Source organism: Esox lucius, chromosome 6 (assembly GCF_011004845.1).
Source record: "Esox lucius isolate fEsoLuc1 chromosome 6, fEsoLuc1.pri, whole genome shotgun sequence".
Taxonomy (NCBI): domain Eukaryota; kingdom Metazoa; phylum Chordata; class Actinopteri; order Esociformes; family Esocidae; genus Esox; species Esox lucius.
In genome coordinates, this window is record NC_047574.1 from 13,801,348 (window position 1) to 13,822,660 (window position 21,313).

The 21,313-nt window shown below is 39.9% G+C and overlaps 1 protein-coding gene and 1 long non-coding RNA gene across 5 annotated transcripts in view; both read left to right on the plus strand.

Annotated features, from left to right (window-relative positions):
- anapc1 (anaphase promoting complex subunit 1) overlaps nucleotides 1-10,377 on the plus strand; it is a 33,172-nt gene extending 22,795 nt beyond the window's left edge. For 2 of the 4 annotated variants that reach the window (XM_029120451.2, XM_029120454.2), the window contains exons 37-48: nucleotides 48-101; nucleotides 241-434; nucleotides 1,767-1,853; nucleotides 2,668-2,785; nucleotides 6,854-6,931; nucleotides 7,175-7,242; nucleotides 7,434-7,572; nucleotides 7,993-8,079; nucleotides 8,517-8,612; nucleotides 8,837-9,038; nucleotides 9,339-9,473; nucleotides 9,902-10,376. In XM_029120451.2, coding sequence (XP_028976284.1) covers nucleotides 48-101; nucleotides 241-434; nucleotides 1,767-1,853; nucleotides 2,668-2,785; nucleotides 6,854-6,931; nucleotides 7,175-7,242; nucleotides 7,434-7,572; nucleotides 7,993-8,079; nucleotides 8,517-8,612; nucleotides 8,837-9,038; nucleotides 9,339-9,473; nucleotides 9,902-10,029 — 1,386 coding nt within the window. In that variant the 3' untranslated portion in view covers nucleotides 10,030-10,376. Of the gene's footprint in view, nucleotides 1-47; nucleotides 102-240; nucleotides 435-1,766; nucleotides 1,854-2,667; nucleotides 2,786-6,853; nucleotides 6,932-7,174; nucleotides 7,243-7,433; nucleotides 7,573-7,992; nucleotides 8,080-8,516; nucleotides 8,613-8,836; nucleotides 9,039-9,338; nucleotides 9,474-9,901 lie in introns of all 4 variants that reach the window. The other 2 variants (XM_029120453.2, XM_029120452.2) reach the window with 2 other exon arrangements.
- A 2,856-nt stretch (nucleotides 10,378-13,233) lies between these two features.
- Nucleotides 13,234-21,313, plus strand: part of LOC105010358 — a 38,087-nt gene continuing 30,007 nt past the window's right edge. The window contains exon 1 of the long non-coding RNA XR_827978.3: nucleotides 13,234-13,485. This is a non-coding gene — a long non-coding RNA (uncharacterized LOC105010358). The remainder of the gene's footprint in view (nucleotides 13,486-21,313) is intronic.

Genomic DNA, 21,313 nt, shown 5'->3' on the forward strand with positions numbered 1-21,313 from the left:
GTCAGTTAATTGGCTGGTTCGCCCTCTAATCTTTGTTTCGCACACAGTACAAGTTTGCGCGGGGTTTCATGCAGAGCTTGACGTCGGCGAACGCGACGGTCGTAAGTTGTGCTGCTCTCATACATCCGCCCAGTGTAACTGTCCGTTTAATAAGGCAATAGATTACGGTCATGCTCGGTGTATGTCTGAATTACCACTGCATCAACACTATGGCTTTCTGTCCCTGGTTCTGTCTGCCAGACGGGCCACTATAACCTCCAGACCTGTCTCAGCATGGTGCTGCTGGCCGTCTCCATGGTGATGGCCGGCTCCGGAAACCTCAAGGTCCTGCAGCTCTGCCGCTTCCTCCACAAGAGGACCAGCGGGGAGATGAACTATGGCTTCCACATGGCCCACCACATGGCCCTGGGCCTGCTCTTCTTGGGAGGAGGGAGGTAAGGCCCCACCGCCGCGGTCAACCAGCTGATGGTCGTAGCCTGGCGCCATGTTGTTTGTACTGCGTTGACCTGAGAGTAATAAATATCAATACTGTCAAGGGATTGGTGCGTATAATATGAAGTATCAATGTGCGTTAGATTTAATGTTTACCGCTGACTTCAGTAATGGAACAACATGCTTAATGAGGTTCCATGTAAGGGGGTTGTTACGCGAGTTCTTCAGATATCCCAGGGCTATGCAGGCAACAACTATGCTGTATCCAATACTCATTACTGATGCTAAATCTGTCAGCATCTCAACATTCAATGTGTACAAATCCTTTGATTTTAGACTTGCTATCTTATTTTAGGGCTCACAATTGCAGGCCCACATAACTTCAAGGTCTCAATTTGAATGGCTTTATTGTACTATTCTTAGCCTATTCCTGCTTTCACCACACGCCTACATAAGGGAAGATTGTAGAGGAATGCAGACACGTAGTTCTTTCTCATTCTTTCCCACTCTTTCTCACTAACCAGCGTTCCAGATTTCTCCTCCTCTTTGTCTGGCTGTGGTCTGTGGAGAGCTTTCTTATCCTACATCAGTCACCGTACTGGCCTGTCTGTCTGGCTGTCATTATGGAACATGAAGGGAAACACTTCTCATTTTGTGTACTCTCCGGATTAGGAATGGCTGCGTCCAACCACAGTGGCGTTGCATTGGGACAGCATTCTCAAAATGGTGAAATGAACAGCAAGTTCAGCGTTGCACAAATGGAGGTTGACCATTGCTCTGCTGTGGGACTTGTTGTCAAGCTGACCTGTGTAGTGTATAGGGCCTTTTATCTGATCTGTCTATAATACACATTGTAAAAACATCCCAGATAGTTGTATGCATGGTTTGCCTTAGAGACTGGATGAGTGGTATATTGTGGGTTGATAGCTGATCTCTTCAGCTGACGTTTTAAGAGGCAAAGCAACACGTCACCTACACTCACCTGAACAAGTGGTTCTGTTCCCCACGCTGGCACAATGGTTTAAACTGGTTTAAGCACGCCCTTAACCACAGCCATTATAGTTTAAGTAGGGCTTTTATGAGCATAAACTATTTCAGGTGGCAAAACATTCTAAGCAGTTTTGCCGAGGCCAAAGTTGATTTGTTCGTTTGGACCTGTCACCAAAAAGACAGTACATTGTAGTTTGTGCCGACGCCAACGTTCTGATGTGACGGGAAGATTCGTTGATGCGTCAGGCTCAGCATCCCCTTTTCTAGGAGTTGCGTGCTGTATGTCTCTATGTGTCCGTGTCCATGACATGGTGGTGTGACGTTCCGTCCTTGCTCTTTCCCAGGTACACGCTCAGCACCACCAACTCTGCCATCGCTGCCTTGCTCTGTGCTCTCTACCCCCATTTCCCAGCCCACAGCACAGACAACCGGTAAGACGCCCATCCTGAGGGAATGTTAACAATAGAGCCGTTAGACTTCTTTTCCTGCAATTGAATGCATAGAATAATCTTTTGGAGGAAGGATTGTTCACTTGCGAACTTGGCGTAATTGTGACGTTTTGGCCTTGCCCTCGCCTCAAGACTCAAAGATGTGGCATCGTCAGAGGATGGCTGTTTATAATTTATCACGTTCACTCTGGCTCATGCCTACAAATTGGATCATAACTCTGAAAGTTGTGTGGATTCCACCTGAAACCTTAAAATGCATGTTTAATTATGTTCAGCAGTATATTGATATATGGGAAATTGGGAAGTACCGGTCCTGTGTTTGGACACACGTACCTGTTCAAGAGAATGGGCAAGTGTGTCCAAACTTTTGACTGGTACTGTATGTGTTTTTAATAGTCATGTTTATATTGTTCAGTGTTCATAAATGAATGTTAAACAAATGTTATTGAAATCCAAAGTATTATTCATATTACCGAGCCAACTGTAAAGCTTCTTGTAGCACCAGTTATTTCTTAGTATCACCTACAAATGAAATATGTATTCTTCAAGGAGGCCAAGGCTATCATACATTTGTCAACTTCAATACATTTAAAAAACTATTTTTTTTGCTATTTATGTCATGTATATGTTGAGAACCATCCTCTAAAAGGACAGTGGCATGTATTGAACAGGTCTAACAATTGTTTCATTGAGTTTGGTCTTTATAAGTAATAACTCCATAGCAGCAACACTGTGGCCCACTAGGGCCTTATTGGTGTGTCCTTTGTGGAAACGTTTTGGGACATTTGTACTCCAGCTACCACCTACAGGCCCTGCGTCACCTGGGGGTCCTTGCTGCAGAGCCACGTCTGCTGGTTCCAGTCGATGTGGACACACTGAAACCCTGCTATGCCCTCCTGGACATCACATACAAGGTATTCGGTTAGTCTCCTATTAAAGCCACCTGTTGAGGGTGCCCGGTGGTTCATAATTAATCTACACACAATAACTCATTATGACACATTGAAAACATGTTTTTGGAAATGTGTGCCAATTCAATAAAAAATTTCAGACCTTCAATAATTTGTAGAAGATCTTTTGGGAGCGATCACAGCTTTGAGTCCTCTTAGGTATGTAACTTATAGCTTTACACACCTGGATTTGAGCCATTGGCTCGTCACACACTCCTGACTAAGACCCTTCTTGCCTGGTTACTTAGTTAGGCTGGAGGGCCAGCACTAGGGAGAGTCTTGGTGCTTCCAAACTTATTCCATTTCACAATGATGGAACCCAATGTGGGAGCTTATATAGGTGTGCCTTTTTCTAATCATGTCCAGTCTATAAATTATGCCACAGATAGACTCCAGTCAAGTTCTAGTCATCTTAAGGATGAACAAAGGACATATCTGAGCTCTGAAAGTATCTGACCACAGTTTAGAGTGGCATTTCTCATTTTCAATAAATGAATAACTTAAATGTCTAAAAATGTGTTTTTGGTTTGTCATTGCTGCGTATTGTGTGTAGTGTGATGGCAAAACATATATTTTTATTCAACTAAGTGTAACGAAACAAAATGGGTAGAAAGAGAAGGGGTCTGAATATTTTCAGAATGCACTGTATGTCAGAATTAAAGCTATACGGTACAGTTGGTGTTAAAGCAACTACTGGAGACCCATGAACTTGAAAAAGTGTTGACGCTAAACAGTTTATTAATAGAGGGGAAGTTAACTTTCTGGGATTGCACTTCCGAGTTTCCGTTTTGTATGTGCACTTCTCATTCCTCATTTTGGAAGTGATTGGTGTAACATTTCTATTTGTAAGTGGCAGTTGCAGAAGTGTCAGCTTCATGTGAGGCCTCTCCTGATTTACCCAGCTAATAGTAGGAACAAAAAGCAACCGTCATAATGGTAGAATTACTATATTGTTGCACCAGAGTGCTAAAGTGAACCTTTCCGCTACTAATTTAAGGAGTGCGTGTGACTGCTCTCTTTTGCATTCAATGCCCCGTGTAGGCTATATATTACTTCAGACCTGACCCAATTATGCAAGATTTACTTATGTATTTCAGTATTACTAGTGTCCTAAATGCTCCTTTCAACATGGGCATAGTGGTCACTTTCTCTTCTTAGTATTATTATAGACATGGTACTGTGTCTGACATTGTCATTTCCCCCACATAACATTACAGGCATGTTAAGGTGGGCTGAAGGTTGTCTTTATGGGCTTGACCATAAGGCTGCGGGATAACGTGTGTGTCATTGTAGCTTCAGTGCTAGTATTAGGCTGCTTCACACATGCCTTCAGAGCACAACTCCATGAATGAATGTCAGCTGATGTGGATGAGTTTGATCTGACGGCGTTAGCCCTGCGTCCAGGCGTAATGTGGCTGTCTCAGAATCTTGGCTTAGTAAACTGCCTTGAACTATGAGGGTCTTTCCAGCTTCTAAATAATTCCGCCAGGAAAGGTCTTCCGGTGATGTAGGGTTTTCTAAGTATTGTAGCTGTTATTGGTTTGACCAAAATCTGTGACTAATTACGTCTGTGTTAAATAGTTGAGGCCTGTACGCTGTGGCCCAGGATCGACCAGATCCCCTAGTGCACTTGGGCAGTTAGGAAAGAAAACGAAGGGTTTTACGAATGTCACTCATTTCGATTACCTGAGAACGGCATAAGGAGAGACTTGCTGTGTACATCGATTATAAAGACGTTCCTCCCTGCATGTGTGCAATGACACCATTTACAACTGCACGTACTTTGAAATGTCTGTGCCTTCACTACTGTAGGGTGTTACATGCAGTACACATATTTACAACGTGGTTTTGGAGGCTGTTTGATTATTTTGAGAAGTAAAACTATTTGATGAGTTGCATTAGTTTGACATGTATACCACAGGCCTAACACTGAATACTGGCCTGTCCACCCTACAACGTAGCTTTAATAACGTCCATGCCATCTTTGTCCTTCGCCACATTATTTTGTACAAAAAATGTAAATGTGCGCTCTCCAATCGGAGCCTGTCTCAGCCTTCCTGCTTTCGTATTCTTTCCTCCATCTGTCTCCAATTTCGTTTCTTTCTTTTTGCTGAAATGCCCCTTAAGAAATGATTTACCACGCTGCTATCTGCTTTGTCTCCTGCTTTCGCTTCAATTACCCCTGAGACATTTACTCGCTGGTTAACAGGCCTTTGCTAGCTACATGACGCAAGATTCACAAATAACTCTAAATAAGTCCCTTTGTAAAAATGCACCCAACATCTTTTCCTCTTTCCAATAGTAACCTCACTGTAGTATATATCACACTCTGGACACTCTTTAAAAAGTAAACTGAACCAACTGCTACATGATCAGTGTACCTTCAGAATTTGTCAAACCTGTGTGTGTTTTGTGGTGTTCTATCCTCTTGCATTGAATTGTTTTGCCCAGGCTGTCATTAATGAGTTAATAAACCATACAAAGCTGGCTAAAATGTATATTTCAAACATCTATACTAAATCAAATCCTACTAATACTAGAACAAATATTATTATTGCAACGTTCATGGAGTGAAATAGAAAGTGGTATAGGGAGCTTGTCGGGAGCGTGTCATATTTAAAACAAGATGCTAACGTCTGTGCAACATTGGGAAGAATTTTTTTTTTATTTTTTTTTGGCACATTATGTATGATACACAAACAACTCTTGATTCAACCCATATTATCAAAAAGTCTTACCACCAACAGAATGTTGTTTATATGGGTCAGACAATCGTTTCAGCTTTGCGCATCGTGCTATGAAGAAATTGAATTCAGAACACCTATTCTGGTATTAACCCTATTGTATATATAATTCTGGTTAAAGGTTCAGATGTAGCTCAATAATCACAAGAAATAACACCATTGGCTAGTTCTGAAAGCCTTTGCCAGTCAAGCAAAAAGGTAATGTTCACCAAGTCCTAGTTAAAAAATTTTTATGCCCTTCACCCCTTGGTAAAAATATGGGCGGGGAAACGTTTATGACCAGTTTTCGTTGTTGTACACTTGGTATAGGATAAATCTATCCTTTAATTCAGGTTAAAAAAACCAAATCTAATAGAAGTTCTGTGTGTTTCCATTGATAAGTTGTTAGAACTGTGATGAGGTCTCGAGTGTGAATGTCCCCACACAGTGACAAGGTTAGAAACATTTGTGGAATTGCAGACATTGGTTGAATCTTCAGGTCCCTAGAACTACAATTAGACACCATGTCCATATCAACAAGCTGTTTGGGCGTCTTGCCTTTGGAACTTTGGAACCAGTTTCTGTGGTCAGATGTGACAAAACCAGAACTTTTTGGCAACTAACACCAGAGGTGGGTACATAGAGAACCCCATGTTATATACAAGATGCTAACATCTGTGCCACTTATGTTGCAAAAAAGCAGGGAAGAGATTTTTTTTTTTTTATTGGCACATGGTTTATGATACACAGACAACTCTTGATTCTACCCTTATTATGAAAAAGTCTTACCACCAACAGAATGTTATTTATATGGGTCAGAGGTGGGTTAGGAATAAAGAGAGGGCTGGTTGTGTAGAAAAGCATCAACTCCCTACTTTGAACTTGTGGCGGTGGATATGCAATGTTGTGACAGTTTTGCTTCAAAAGTCCCTGGGATGAGGTATCAACACAAGCATTTTTCACCGACCACAGAATCGAGCTCTTGTAACTGCAGTCCCTGTCCCCTGACCTAAACCCATTAAAAGCCTATGGGGTTAACCGCAATGTTGGTTCAGTTTTTTAATTGAAACGCAACAACAGTTAATTGCTCAGGTTATTGACTATTCTGTTATTGACTAGGCTGGTAATCGCCGGTCTGTGAATCGCCAGACTGAATCGCTAGTCTGTTACGAGTAGGAGGAAGTATATATCTAAATGTTGTGGTTTACTGTATGCACCAAGGGGGATTTATTGGATTTTGTGTGCATACCTTTAGTCTATGTTCATCTCATGTCTGAAATAAATTCCAATGTTTGTGTCCTCTTGTCAGGAGACTCAGTGGTATGAGGAGACTACGGTGGAACTGATGGCCCCCACCATGTTACCAGAGTTGCAGCTCCTCAAAAAGGTCACTGGAAATGTAACACTTCATCAGAAAAATGTAGTCAGTCTTGACAGACAGGATAGTTGGAAGTCGACATTTTCATTCACATTTGTTGAAAATTTGTAATGACATATGCTATTATTTTGCTTTTCTTCCTCTTATTAATACTGTACACAGAAATGTCACTCTATTCCAAGAAAATCAGTCAATTTCACATTGTTTTTGAAAAGTTTATTTGCTGACATATTGTTTTTAATGTGATTAAAGATTAAAGTAAAAGGGCCGAGATACTGGGAGCTATCCATTGACCTGAGTAAAGGAACTCAACATCTACAGTGAGTTTACCACTTGAACGTGAACATTTCTCACCCAATGTACAGACTTCAAGCATGTACTTTATGATGCCCTAATGATACAATGAGTTTGCAACAGGCAATAATTGATAATGCCAATCGCATGGTTTTGTCTTTCCCAATGGGTGACTTAAAATGTGTGAATATTGGAATCCTGTCTTTGTGTGTTGTAGGTCCATTCTGTCCAAAGACGGGGTTTTGTATGTGAAGCTGCGTGCAGGACAGCTGCCTTACAAGGATGACCCTCGGGGCTGGAAGAGTCTGTTAGCTCCCAACGTCAACAACAGGAACTCGGAAGTCCGCACATTCAAGGTGCAAACATCCTAAATCTCTTATTGACACAAAACCGTGACAGTCGACCACTAAGTATACTTTTTTTTTTGGTGCTAAAGAGTTTTTCAATGTCAGTGTTGCTTTAGTGGTATACTGCAATTCTTTACTAGTGAGTCACTTCTCTTCAGTCTCTCAGGATAATGAGTCACTTCTGGGTGTTACATTAACTATTTATTCTATTGAACTCCATATAATACAATTATAGCATGCAGTAGTGCCTGTGACATTACTCTGGTGTGGCTGAACAACCAATATACCGTGTTTGTGTGTGAGACATCTTATTTCCCCATGCTCTCAGTGTCAACCTGCCAGTGGCCCAACCACCACCTCTGTCAATATGTCCCTGGAACATACGATCAACAGTCCTTGTTGTTGTGGCTAATTATTTTCCTTCCTCAGCCTGAAGCCATCTCTACCTTCACCTCTGATGCTGCCTTGGTCTCCTTTGCTGAATACTTCTGTAAAGCCTCGGAGAGCATGAAGCATGTGAGTTGAGTATATTTAATGATGCTGCTAGGCCAATGACAACTATGGCTTAAAGCAGGTGTAAGCCACTGGAGTCAGAGCAGAAGGAACATCATTGGGCGCAGGAACATCATTATAAAAAGTAATTTGTTGTACACCGCTAATTGACCACAGATAAGCCCAAAAAGAGATTGTATTTGAAGATGCCATATATTCATCACAGTGATACAATATCCCATTATGTCTCTTATTTTGTTGTTTGTGAAAATGCATAAGAACAGATTTCAGGGTTATTTATTTTCGAATGCACTGTAAAATTGTAAGTGATTGGTTTTAACCTTTTGGCTCATGACTAAATTTCATAGTGTAACGCCTTCATTTTCATTTTATAATTCCACATGTTGTACTTGTCATGATTTGTGAATGACGCTTGACTATTTACTGGTTTGGCTGTCCAGAAACAGGACACGTTGGCCGTGTTTTCTACCATTCTATATGAATGTGTCACTCAGGAGAACCCTGAAATGTTGCCCACCTACATCGCTGTTGATCAGGTAAGAAATATAAAAAGGACCCTTGATATGTCTCCATGTTTTTTTATTCAAACAGGAGCTGACATACCATTGATGACACTTGTCTAACACCATTTATTTCACAAACCAATTTCCAATAACCCCGATCTTAGAACATAAGAGTTATTACTGCCTAGGAGCTTGCTGTTGTATGTCTCTGATCTCGAACTGCTGCGTGCTGCTGACCTGTGTGTGTTGGTCCCCAGGCGGTGCAGGCCCTGGAGGAGACAGAGATGTGTGAGACGTTTGCTCTGTGGCAGATGAGACTGGTGTTGGAGCTGTGTGAGAGCAGGGCCCTGCAACAGCGCCTGAGGGATGGGCCGCTGGGCCGGGGGCTTCTGCTCAGCTCCGAGTTCCTGCCCGTCATGAAGAACTCTGCCGATGGCACGCTGGACGGCTGGCTCTCTGGTGAGCTCTCCGAACACTGTGGAAGTGATACTTACAATGGAGGACAGACTCAATTTGAATGAACTAATCATTTGAATGTGTATTTGAATGTAGTTTACCGTTATACAGTAGCCTGCCAGAATCGTATCGGTCTACATATATTTTGACAGTTCCCCTCAGTGGGACAGGATGTGCCAGAACATGTTTTTGGGTGTGTCGACTGCAAAAACGTGGGAAATATGGGAGGTTGTTATGGCAGGCTTTCTTTCTCACAGATTATTGGCAAGTGGCAACCATAGATTACCCCCTTGGTCTCTACAGATAACAGCCACGTGTTGACGGCGTACATGAGTGGCCAGCCCCTTACTGAGGATATGCTGTCTAATATGCTGGCGTGCTTCCTGGTCTACCATTCCATCCCCTGCCACAAGAAAATGTTTTCCACTCACCTGGAAGGTAAACAACTGCTGAAAAAATATTGTGGCTTGATGGCCAAATATCAATAAATTTTACTACTTAAACAAAAACATAATTAATCTAAAATATTTATTATCTAGTACACTTTTTATTTTTTTTACTGAAGTGTAGTGGTTTTATAAAAGAAAGTACAATAATGGGATTAACTTATACACCCTCATTTTAAACGAGCAATTACCCAGGTTTAGATGTGAATGATTCTGAACACTCTTCAAAGTCCTAACCTCGTTTTAAATTCTCCCTGAAGTATCTAGCCACAAGCAGAACTAGCTGGTAATATCCTTTTGGGAGGACTGACTGAACCCAAATCTATTTGACTCTTTATTCTCAGCTATGCAACATAGGTCATGAATTTGGCCACCAGAAGTCATACTCATGTCGTTACTCTGGTCATCTCATTTTCACAGGAAGTACATCGTTCCCTGAGCTCCTGTTGAAGTTCAGCCAGCTAGGGATACCTGTCCGTGCCCTTCTGCGTCTGGGCCCTTTGATCCTGGGCACTGCCCTCTTCCGGACGGGGCAGCAGGCCTGTTGATATTACCCTTACATTTGACCTCTCGTCTTGGTCTTTACCCATGCCTCAACCCACAAGGATAATTTTTTGTTGAAGCTTGCAAGAAATGGACTTGATAGGATATTAAATATCTTGTTAAAGGCTTGATTAATACATATTGTATGTAACATGTTTGTAATGTGTTTTAAGTATTGAATAAAACATTACATAAATGGTGATTTCAGACTGATGAAGAGTTTGCACTAAATGTAAAGTGCTTTGTTTACATGGTGAATGAATAACTTTTGGGGAGCTGGGCACCTCCATATACTTTGAATGTTCCTTAATCAAACATGTCTAGAACAATCATTCACTGAGAACATGGCAACCATGTGTATATATGATGTGATGTTGAAATGTTGACGGAAATGTTCCAATGAAACATGCCTAGAAAATTCATATTGAATATCCTCAGCAAATCGTAGCATGTTGTGTTTAAGGTTTGTTTAAGGGAATGTTCTCTTGGAAACAGTCTTTGCACATTCTTTGGATTATTAAAATGCGCATTTTAGGTGAGGACCTAATGAGAATCCTAATAAGAAAATGTCACTGATTATGCGCTAAATTTTCAATGTGTACTCACCCAGAAAAGAAATGAATGTGCCAGGAAATACTGGACTCAATCATTTCACTTTCCTCCAGGTGACTGCACTTGACAGGTTTGAGGACACACCACCCACAAGCACTATTTGAATACATACTTCAAAGATTTTACAGCCAAACCATGAGGATTGTTGGGCTTTTGGGCACAATCTCAATTACACAGGATAATGTCTTGTCAGCTCTTGACAGAAGATTTACATGCTTTTTGGAAGCTTGTGAAAGTTGCTTCGGACTTCCTGGTCCTTGAAAGGGATGCGATGCTTCTACCTATTTTGTGCTTGTGGGCCCTCTACTTCCATCTCTACTTTCATTTCTACTTTCATCTCTACTTTCATCTCTACTTCCATCTCTACAGTGTCAAAATGCTCACAGTTGGTCAGTGTATTCAGTCAGTTCATACCGGCTGTTGGTTTACGACCGCTGATTTCATCGCCATCCATCCCCAACCATCTCCAGCACAGGAAGTTACTCAGGCTCTGTTTTGAGGCTGCAACCATTGGATTCACGGTCCTTTAGTACAGGGCTTTCCCTTTCTCCTGGCGCGTTCAAGGTGATTGGGACGCAGGGGGCTCTGTGTGCTGGCTCGCCTGAATGGTCGGCTGGCAGCAGCAGACTCAGGTTATACGATACCACACGCTGAACTTTCTCCTCTCTCGTTTTCATTCACTGGAGTTCAGAACGAACTTGCCGAGAGTCGTCCGACTCCATCCGAGCGGGATCTAGTCTCGGGGCCTTGGGTTCGACTCGAATTACACTTTCCACACACAGAATGGACAGGTTTTGCCATGCCCATGCCATTCCAACTGTGGTCTTTAAAGACCGCGTCTGCCTGCTTGAGGAAATGGGGCAGATGATGGCTGTAATTCCCTTAAGGCTACTGTATCATAACCAAGGTTTAATATGTGTATGTTGCCACACAAAAGCTCTGCCTTAAGGGAGACCGTAACGGTTGTTCTTTAAGAACCTGGCAGTATACCATGGGGTTCAGAGTAAAAGGTGTGATGGTAATTCCCATGACAGAGGGCAATGCACTGTATAACCAACCTTTCATAGTGAAGATGCAGAACTACTGGGCTAATTTGGTGTTCAAAACCCAAAAAAGACAGCTTTGTAGTCTGTGGGGTGGGTGTGGTGTTTGTTGCAGGATGTTTTTCATTATGCTGTGGAATGTTCCCTAAGCAGTTTTGTAAGACTACAGCTCAGACCAATACATTCCATTTCTTCACAGCCCACACACTACTTCTCAACATATACTACTGAGGCTGTAATATTATCTGTGAGACCAGAAAGCATTTTAACTGAGATAAGTCAAGACCAGTAGTCTCTTTAACAAGGAATTGACTGGTGTTGTTGTTTGTCTCCATCAAAATCTAGCGTTGCATTTTGAAGATCGCTAGAGAAGTGTACACATGAAACTGTATGCTAAGTTGAAGTCGATATCAAATGTCTCCTCACCCTTATTTAAAATGCAGCTTCTGTTGATGTAAAGGCTGAAATGAGACAACCATATCAGGTCTTTTTTTGCCTTTAGTAAGATGTTGTAACAATGTTTCTGTGATTAAAAATGGATCATTCCTTGGCAAAATAATGATGACAAAAAAGGTTAATCCCTTGGTTGTGTAAGTGTGCACACCCACGACTAATACTTTGTGGATGCACCTTTTGCTTGGATTACAGCAGTTAGTTAGGACAGGTCTCTAGCACACTTTGTTCTCACTATGATGGTATGTTTGTACCATACGAGTTAATTCTGAGGTATGTATGGCTGCCAGTGCAATGTGCTCACTGGTCTTTTTTGATGACCTGAGCTTTAGGATTTATTCAGAAGGGTACAGAAACATCTTGGCTGCTCAGATTCAAACAAATGCTGGTCTAAGATGTTTAATCCAATCAGGTGCCTACTGTACATTTGAAGATGTACATGCAATCAATGAATGCGTTCAATGTCTGATCAGGGGAATGTGACCACTGGACCGATAAAGGAAAGCATGCTCATGAATGATAGTGGTGAAGTCCACAACACCGACGATGGTAAATGGTTGTTCATATTAATTGTACCTTAATTGTTCCATCTTTTGCCGTTATACTATGTATAGTTTTTCTTCTGTATGATGTTGACATTTGCCTTGTTCAGACATCAAGGACATTTTTTTACAGGACTCAAGACTTCCCAAACATGGTCAAACCGGATCAGTTGAGCTAGTGGGTGTGTTCAAGGCTATGACCTTCAAAGACCATGCCTTTAATAAGCTTTTGGGGGAAAAAACTGTAGAAAATTTTATTTTGCCTACAATATTTCATACTGGTAAACATGCAACCTGGGTCCTGACAAATAAGTCTTGAAACAACACCCAAATGTACATTGAAATGCCATAACAATGACTTTTCATCCTAAAGTTTGTTGTATTTAATTATTGTATTTCACCATTGCATGCCGAAAGAGAACTACGTTTACAATTCATGAATACCTTTTTTAGGATTGTTTTTTGTATTAGTGCATAGGCCTAGAGATTCTTACATCTATTCTTACATTAAGTCCACGCGCATACATTCAACTCATTCACAATTTGAATGAGCAAGTAGTGTCAGTTCGTAGAATGAAGTGGGTGTGACCAACTTTGAAATAAGTGTCACAGTTCACTCAAAAGCTATGAATGACTGCAAAACTGAAAACGCCTGCGTTACTGTACATGAAGAGGCTTGACTGAGATAAGGGGTACTGCTTAGTCAGTTTTAGAAGGACTTTTGCAGACCTCGATAAAACTTTGTCCAAACAAATCCTCCACCGCCTTGAACTGGATCAACCACTTTTCCGGCACTACTTTACTATTATGGGTAAGTAATTGCGAGCGAAATGATATATTTCAGTAACAAATCAAGAATATTTTACATAATTACAATAGGCTATCAACGGTAGTGTGAGGAATCCACTTATAGTAATATTTGAATGGAAATGAAGAGAAGTTCATGGAAGTACATATTTATTATTACATGTGAACGAATAACTTTCACGTTTTAATATAGCCTATTTCATTTAGAAAAGTGAAGCGCGTATTAATGCCTGTACATAGCTGATATATTTCAAATATTTGGAAAGCACTCATGTGTAGAAGGCGGTTTACACAGATAAAAGGAAGTATGCGGTGTCAGCATGAGAAAGACTATAGCTTCCTGTTCCTTTTTGCATTCTTTAAACTACGTGCAAAACGTCTACAAATCCAGTTTACTTTGAACCGTTGGCAGTTAACAACGCCCTTGGGATAACTCTCTTAAGCAGGTTTTTACCCAGAGTTCATACTGCTGATTCAAGATGTGAAAGAAACAATATACTGAATATGTATGTATCTTTTTAAATCTATATTTCTCCTGAAGCCTGTTTTGTGGTGAGACTAGAATGCCGAGTCACATTCATTTCATTTCTGAGTAATTAGAGGATGGGGGGCGTGAGCAAACTACAGCACGTTTCACAGCACATTGTTCATCTGCACTGTAGATGGACAACAACGTTCACATTTCCTTCATGACGACATGCTACTAGAAGAGTGGAAGGCGAACCTCCATCATTCCAGCACAGCCCACTCACCTCCGCTCAGATTCGGAAAGAGACAATGGCAGTAATTAACCATACTTTTCCAAGGTTTAAGCCCTTCATTGTGTTTAATGTGTTTATTTATTCTGCAACGCAAAACCCAGTCTTTTCCCTGGACTGAATGAACCCTTCTGTCTTTCAGAATGAGTATTCTGGGATTTCCCCATCCATCTTCTATCCATTCATGTGGTTCATCAAAAGCTATAAGTAGAACAGAATTTCCATAATGCTCCTCAGAAATCACAAAGTTTACCTTAATCTAAGGTCCCTCGCTCCCAGTATTCTGGTCTCACAACATGTATCTTAGAGTGATTGGAATGAAAACTAGAACACATTTTCTTTAGTTTCATTGTGAATATACTCATCAGGAGTTGCAGTCTGCTCCATCGCATGGTCGTGACATGATGTGGGGTTGGAGTTTGTGGCACTATATGGTTAACAATAATGCCTCACAGCTAAAACATAGCTTATTTGGAGGTATGTGAGTTACAACGGCACACCAGCCTGATTTTAGTCAGTAGGACTGGTTTCCAGTAAAAACCCTGCATTGTTGGGTAGAAGAGGAGAGGAAGTGGTGGCCTTGAAACTTGCATTCATAAAAAGAACGTTTGTAGTGTTGAAATGGCTGTGAGAGCCTGAACATGTTGGGTTTTATTGTTGTTCTCCAAACTGTTCAGAATTGATGATGCAATAGAACGAAAGTGTCTTATTTAAACTTGGATGACGTTACTGTGATTAATGAGAATGGTAAGTGCAAAGTGTCTCAAAAGTTGATGACAAGTCATAACAATGTGTAAAGTCATATCGTCGATATCCTACTTGCAACATTTGAATGTATTCATCTTTATAATGTTGGAAGTACTTATCCTTCTGATGACTAGTAGTGGTGTGCGTTTTATTATTCATTAGGTTTTAGCGCCATCTAGTGAAACGTAGGGACATTGACTTTTCCATTACACAATTGCATTGTTGCGTCTCTTTCGCAAGGTGGCACTGTTTTCAAAATAACCTTTTTTCTCTCTAAATGTGATATTCCCACTAACATACATCTTTTCCCCAGTCTTTTACTAAAATGTGAACTACTACTTCAGTGTTAGCATTCTTGATAAAGAATCTGTCATCAATACATTTTAGCCTTGTTTATGTCTGCAGAACCAGGTTCTGACTGGTTTTCTGCTGTCTTCTTGTTGTACCAGGAGTTTTAGATGTAGGAGTGCATGTAGCTATTAAGGCCCGAACATTTTAAAGATTTTTAAACCTCCATAAGGGTCAAATAAAAATGATGATGACTATAGAAGGACCAGTCAACACCTCAAATAGAGTGTCAGTTGCCTTTACCTCTGTAGATAGCCTAGCCTAGTTTATATTTAGTAAGCCCTGTGATATTGTCATATGTAAACATGGTAAATGGGAATAACGTCACTGGAATTGGTTTTATAGGTTGTATATAAGTTCAGCCATGACCCATCAAGGGTAACATCATCATGGCATCTGTGGATTGATCCACAAATTCAATGCCCTTTGCAGTGTAACTTAAAAAAAACAAACACATACATATGTACATACATACAGTGGGTATAAAAAGTCTACACACCCCTGTTAAAATGCCAGGTTTTTGTGATGTAAAAGAATGAGATAAAGATAAATCATGTAAGAACTTTTTCCACTTTTAATGTGACCTATAATGTGAACAATTCAATTAAAAAACAGACTGAAATCTTCGAGGGGGAAAAATGAAAAAAAAAAATGTTACAATAACCTGGTTGCATAAGTGTGCAACCAGGTTAATTGTGTTCAGAATTAACCAATCACATTCAAACTCATGTTAAATAGAAGTCATTACACACCTGCCATCATTTAAAGTAACTCTGATTAATCACAAATAAAGTTCAACTGTTGTAGTAAGACTTTCCAGACATGTTCTTAGTTGCATCTCAGTGCAAAAGCCATGGTCCGCAGAGAGCTCCCAAAGCATCAGAGGGATCTCATTGTTGAAAGATATCAGTCAGGAGAACGATACAAATAATTTCCAAAGCATTAGATATACCATGGAACACAATGAAGATACTCATCATCAAGTGGAGAAAATCTGGCATAACAGAGACATTACCAAGAACTGGACGTCCCTCCAAAATTGATGAAAAGACAAGTCAGGGAGGCCTACAGCAACATTAAAGGAACTGCAGGAATTTCTGGCAAATACTGGCTGTGTGCTACATGTGACAACAATCTCTTGTATTCTTCATATGAATGGGCTATGGGGAGGGTGGCAAGATGGAAGCATTTCTTAAAAAGATAAAAAACATCCAAGCTTGGCTGAAGTTTGCAAAAACAAACATCAAGTCTACCTAAAGCATGTGGGAAAATGTGTTATGGGCTGATGAAACCAAGGTTGAGCTTTTTGGCCATAATTCCAAAATGTATGTTTGGTGCAAAACAACACTGCACATCACCCAAAGAACACCATACCCACAGTGAAGCATGGTGGTGGCAGCATCATGCTTTGAGGCTGTTTTTCTTTAGCTGGAACCGGGGCCTTAGTCAGGGTGGAGGGAATTATGAACAGTTCCAAATACCAGGCAATTTTCACACCAAACCTTCAGGCGTCCGTTAGACAGCTGAAGATGAAGAGGGAGTTCACCTTTCATCACGACAAAGACCCAAAGCACACATCCAAATCCACAAAAGCATGGCTTCACCAAAAGAAGACTAACATTTTGGAATGGCCCAGCCAGAGCCCAGACCTGAATCCAATTGAACTTCTTTGGGGTGATCTGAAGCGGGCTGTGCACAGGAGATTTGGAGTGCTTTTGCAAAGAAGAGTGGGCAAATAAAAGAATGAGTGCTGTAATAAAATCAAAAGGTGCTGCAACAAAGTATTAGTTTAAGGGTATGCACACTTATGCAACCAGTTATTGTGAGTTTTTCATTTTTTAAAAAAAGGTTATTGTGAGTTTTTCATTTTTTAAAAAAGGTTATTGTGAGTTTTTCATTATTATAATTTGTTTCCCCCTCAAAGATTTTAGTTTATTTCTCAATTGAATTGTTCACGTTATAGGTCACATTAAAGGTGGAAAAAGTTCTGACATGATCTATCTTTGTCTCATTCTTTTACAACTTGGCATTTTAATAGGGGTGTATAGATATCCACATACATACATACATACATACATAACCATGTAATCAAAATAGCAGAGAGATGCTTTACAAAAAGGGTGGAACCAGCACAATAAATAGTTAATTTTTTCTTGACAATTAAATGTAATAGAGTGCCTTTAGGAATGTATTCAGACCCATTCACTTTCTCCTTATTTTGTTGTGTTACAGACTGAATTTGTAATTCATTGAATACTGTTTTTTTTTCAATATATTTAAATACAGTACCCAATCATGACAAAGCAAAAAACAAATTTTTTGAAATGTGTGCCAATTTATTGACAGAAACAATGTAAATGTCTTACATGCTCAAGTATTCAGACCCTTTGTTGAGTACTTTGTTGAAGCACCATTAGCAGAGATCACAGATTTGGGTCTTCTTGGGTATGCCTCTAAGAGCTTTGGACACATCTGGAATTGGTAGTTTTTAGACTTGCCCCCACATTTATAAAAAATGCACCCTCAGCCATCTCATCCTGGCGCCGGGCCTGTGTTCAGCTCTCCCCACAGATGTTCAATCGGGTTAATTTCTGGCATTCTCACGGGGTCATTTGTGTAGGCTTACACCACCTCAGCATTTTGGTAACTGTGTAAATGTTGATAGGTCAAGTGGACTTTTATCAATATTGGCTACATTTAAGCAGGAATATTTTTCTGTAGACTTTTAATTAAAGCATGTTGACAAACATCACCTGGTCCTGATGATATTTACACGGTTATCAAAATGCCAAACCTGGGTAACCCGAAACCGAACACTGACCTTATTTGAAGCTATTCTAAAATTCCTATATGGGATAAATTAATGGTGAAATGCAAAAAGTACCAATATCACATTTTGCTGCTAAGTTTTATGGTGATTATGACACATCGACTATATCTATTGTGCCCCTGTTTTATCCCCAAAAAAAGTATACATTTTTTAACCTTCCCCAGATCTATGCCTTGACTCAATTCTTAGGTCTACAAGTGTTCCTTAGACTACATTGCTTCGATTTTGCGTTGACATGCACTTGTGGGACCTTACATAAACTGGTTTGCCTTTCGTAATCATGTCCATATTTACTTATTTTTAAATCTAGGGATATATTAATCACATCTAATACTCTTTACGAACATCTGTGAAATAAAAAAAAGATAACTAGGGCTTTACAATGATAGTGAAACTCAGAGATGTTTTCTTAGTGACATGGTGGAAATCAAAGTGACACTCCATTGATTGTGTGACATGCTGAATTTTGGACTACATGTAATATATGTTAAAGTCTATATTTAACGTACCATGCTTTTGAGACCTAATATTGGTGCACAATTCCTACTTAAAATATCAAAGCGATGCAAAACCCACTCTTTGTGGAGCAATTCAACTGAGAATATTGACTTTCACAAGTCACACCCTTAAAGCTAGACAATGAGTCGTCTGTTTAGCTGCTTCCTCCCTTGGCTGGTGAAAGGCTTTTGTGAGCTCCTCTACCCTCTCGTTCCCTTCTGTGATGAGTAGATATTGATTGGTTGTTTTGTGTCAGGTAGGCTTATTGACAGGCATATTCTAAGCAGTGTGGCAAGGGATGATGAATGGTGAGAAAGTGTTTAGAACAGCTTCACACTCTAGATCATAATGAGGACATGGACACTGCTGTTGGCCAACACTAGCCACATTCTTTCCTATAATAACATTGTGTGTGGGCTGGGGGTGTATATATCTTGACTAATAATGTAGTCAGATGGTCGACAGTACTGAAGGTAAATCCTATGTTTGAGTAAAACTAGATCACTGCAGTGAGTCAGAAGAGACTTGACTCCACAATACCACCCAGAGACTTATCGGTCAGTGTTTGGTGGTCAGGCATTTTAAGTCAAACACACAGTACAGTATGCTTTTTTTCTGTCTTGATGTTGTGGGAAGGGAATTGTTATTTTACATTTTAACAGAAGCTGTCGTCTGGAGTGACTTGAGTTTCACGTTGCAGACTCAGATTAGATCCAGCAACCTTTCGTCAGATGCTGGTCTGACGCTCTAACCACTTAGCTACAGTATCTGTTGCTGTTTTAATGCATAAGGTCTTGCCCCTGCATGTTTGACATTGTAAAAAAAAATAAAAGTAAGCACATAATGAAGAATCATTCTGTGATCTGTGTGAGAGCTATGTTTAGACCAGAATAGTACTAAATGACTAATCCTGACTCAGTTCCTCTCCTTACTCACAGCTATACCCCTACCTTGTATAGGGCTGTAAAACTGTGCTGGCCATACAGGATAGCCTGACATTCATGATTTTGTACTTGGTCTGTAACACAGTGGCACACCACTTCCGAAAATATACCCCTAAAATGTGTTACAAATACCAAGAATTAAACAATGTAGGCTATCCTCTGCTTATTGTCTTATTTATGGTATAAAATCAAGCCAGTCTTTAATATAGATCACTGCCTCTAAGCTGGAACAGCATTTTAAGTACCTTACAGGTAAGAAGCAAATACAATAATATATGTAAAATATCTCATATATAGTAACATTTGTATTAGGATTTAAAAATATGCTATATTTGACCGATTGTTCTATAACATTAAGATGTTATTTAATTTTCAATTTGTGACCTGTAGCAAATTGCTCTGACTAGTTATTGTTCTTGCGTACTATACTGTAGATACATTCCCAAATGTAAGAGGGAAAGAACCTATCTGAATAGTTCTTTGATGGTATGTTCCCAAATGTAAGAGGACTCAGCGGTATTTACATAATTGCAGTAAAACATTCAGAGTTAATTCTATGAATTTTATGGAGTTTTTTTTAGCACGTGGCTAACAAATAAGTGTCTTCTTTTGTGCTTTTGCTACTGCTGTGAAGAAACGGTTCAGTGACTGATGGCCCGTGTGGTGAATGCCATATTTTCATATAGTTCTGACCATTATTGTTGACCTAAAAACCAAGTTTAATATATACACTACTGTTCAAAAGTTTGTGTCACTTAGAAATGTCCTTGTTTTGGAAAGGAAATCACATTTTCTGTCCATTGAAATAACATCAAATTGATCAGAAACACAGTATAGACATTGTTAATGTTGTAAGTGACAATTGTAGCTGGAGACGGCTGATTTCTTATGGAATATCTACATAGGCCTACAGAGGCCCATTATCAACAGCGATCCCTCGTGTTCAAATGGCACATTGTGTTTGCTAATCCAAGTTTATCATTTTAAATGGCTCATTGATCATTAGAAAAACCTTTTGCGATTATGTCAGCACAGCTGAAAACTGTTGTACTGATTATAAATCTGGCCTTCTTTAGACTTGTGGAGTACTTTCAGCATCAGCACTTGCATCACCAATGCACAACCAAGCAAGAGGACAAATACAAACTAGAGTGTTTAGTTTGAGAGATAATTTAACTATTTAATCAAGGTGAAAATCAGTCATTTCCAGCTACAATAGTCCTTTGTAACATTAACAATGTCTATACTGTATTTCTGATCAATTTGTTATTTTAGTGGACAAGAAATTATAAAAGCCTATAATTACACTCTGTGAGTACAGACTTCAAATAACTTCCAGTTGAGAATCATTTTGTTGTAGTAGCTTACCTAGGATAAGAAATTGGTTGATAGCACGGAACAAATTTAAACTTCTGGTATTAAGTGTCTGTAGAGATTATACACATACCTTTGTTGAAAAGAGAAGTGTTTATGCCAAATTTTCATGTAAGCCTATGGAACCTCACAACTAAAAATGTGTTACTATATAGCTGCTTCATTTGCAGTTGGAGCCAATTTGTGTGTTGCCCTATAGTAGCTCTGATTAGCTATGGCGCACATGTGTGTGTAGCGTTAAAGACTGACACATTTGTATTAATGTGCTCTTGCTCTGCCTATAACAAAATAAAAGCTAATATCTTGCAAAGTTAGATTACTTATTTGGTTTGT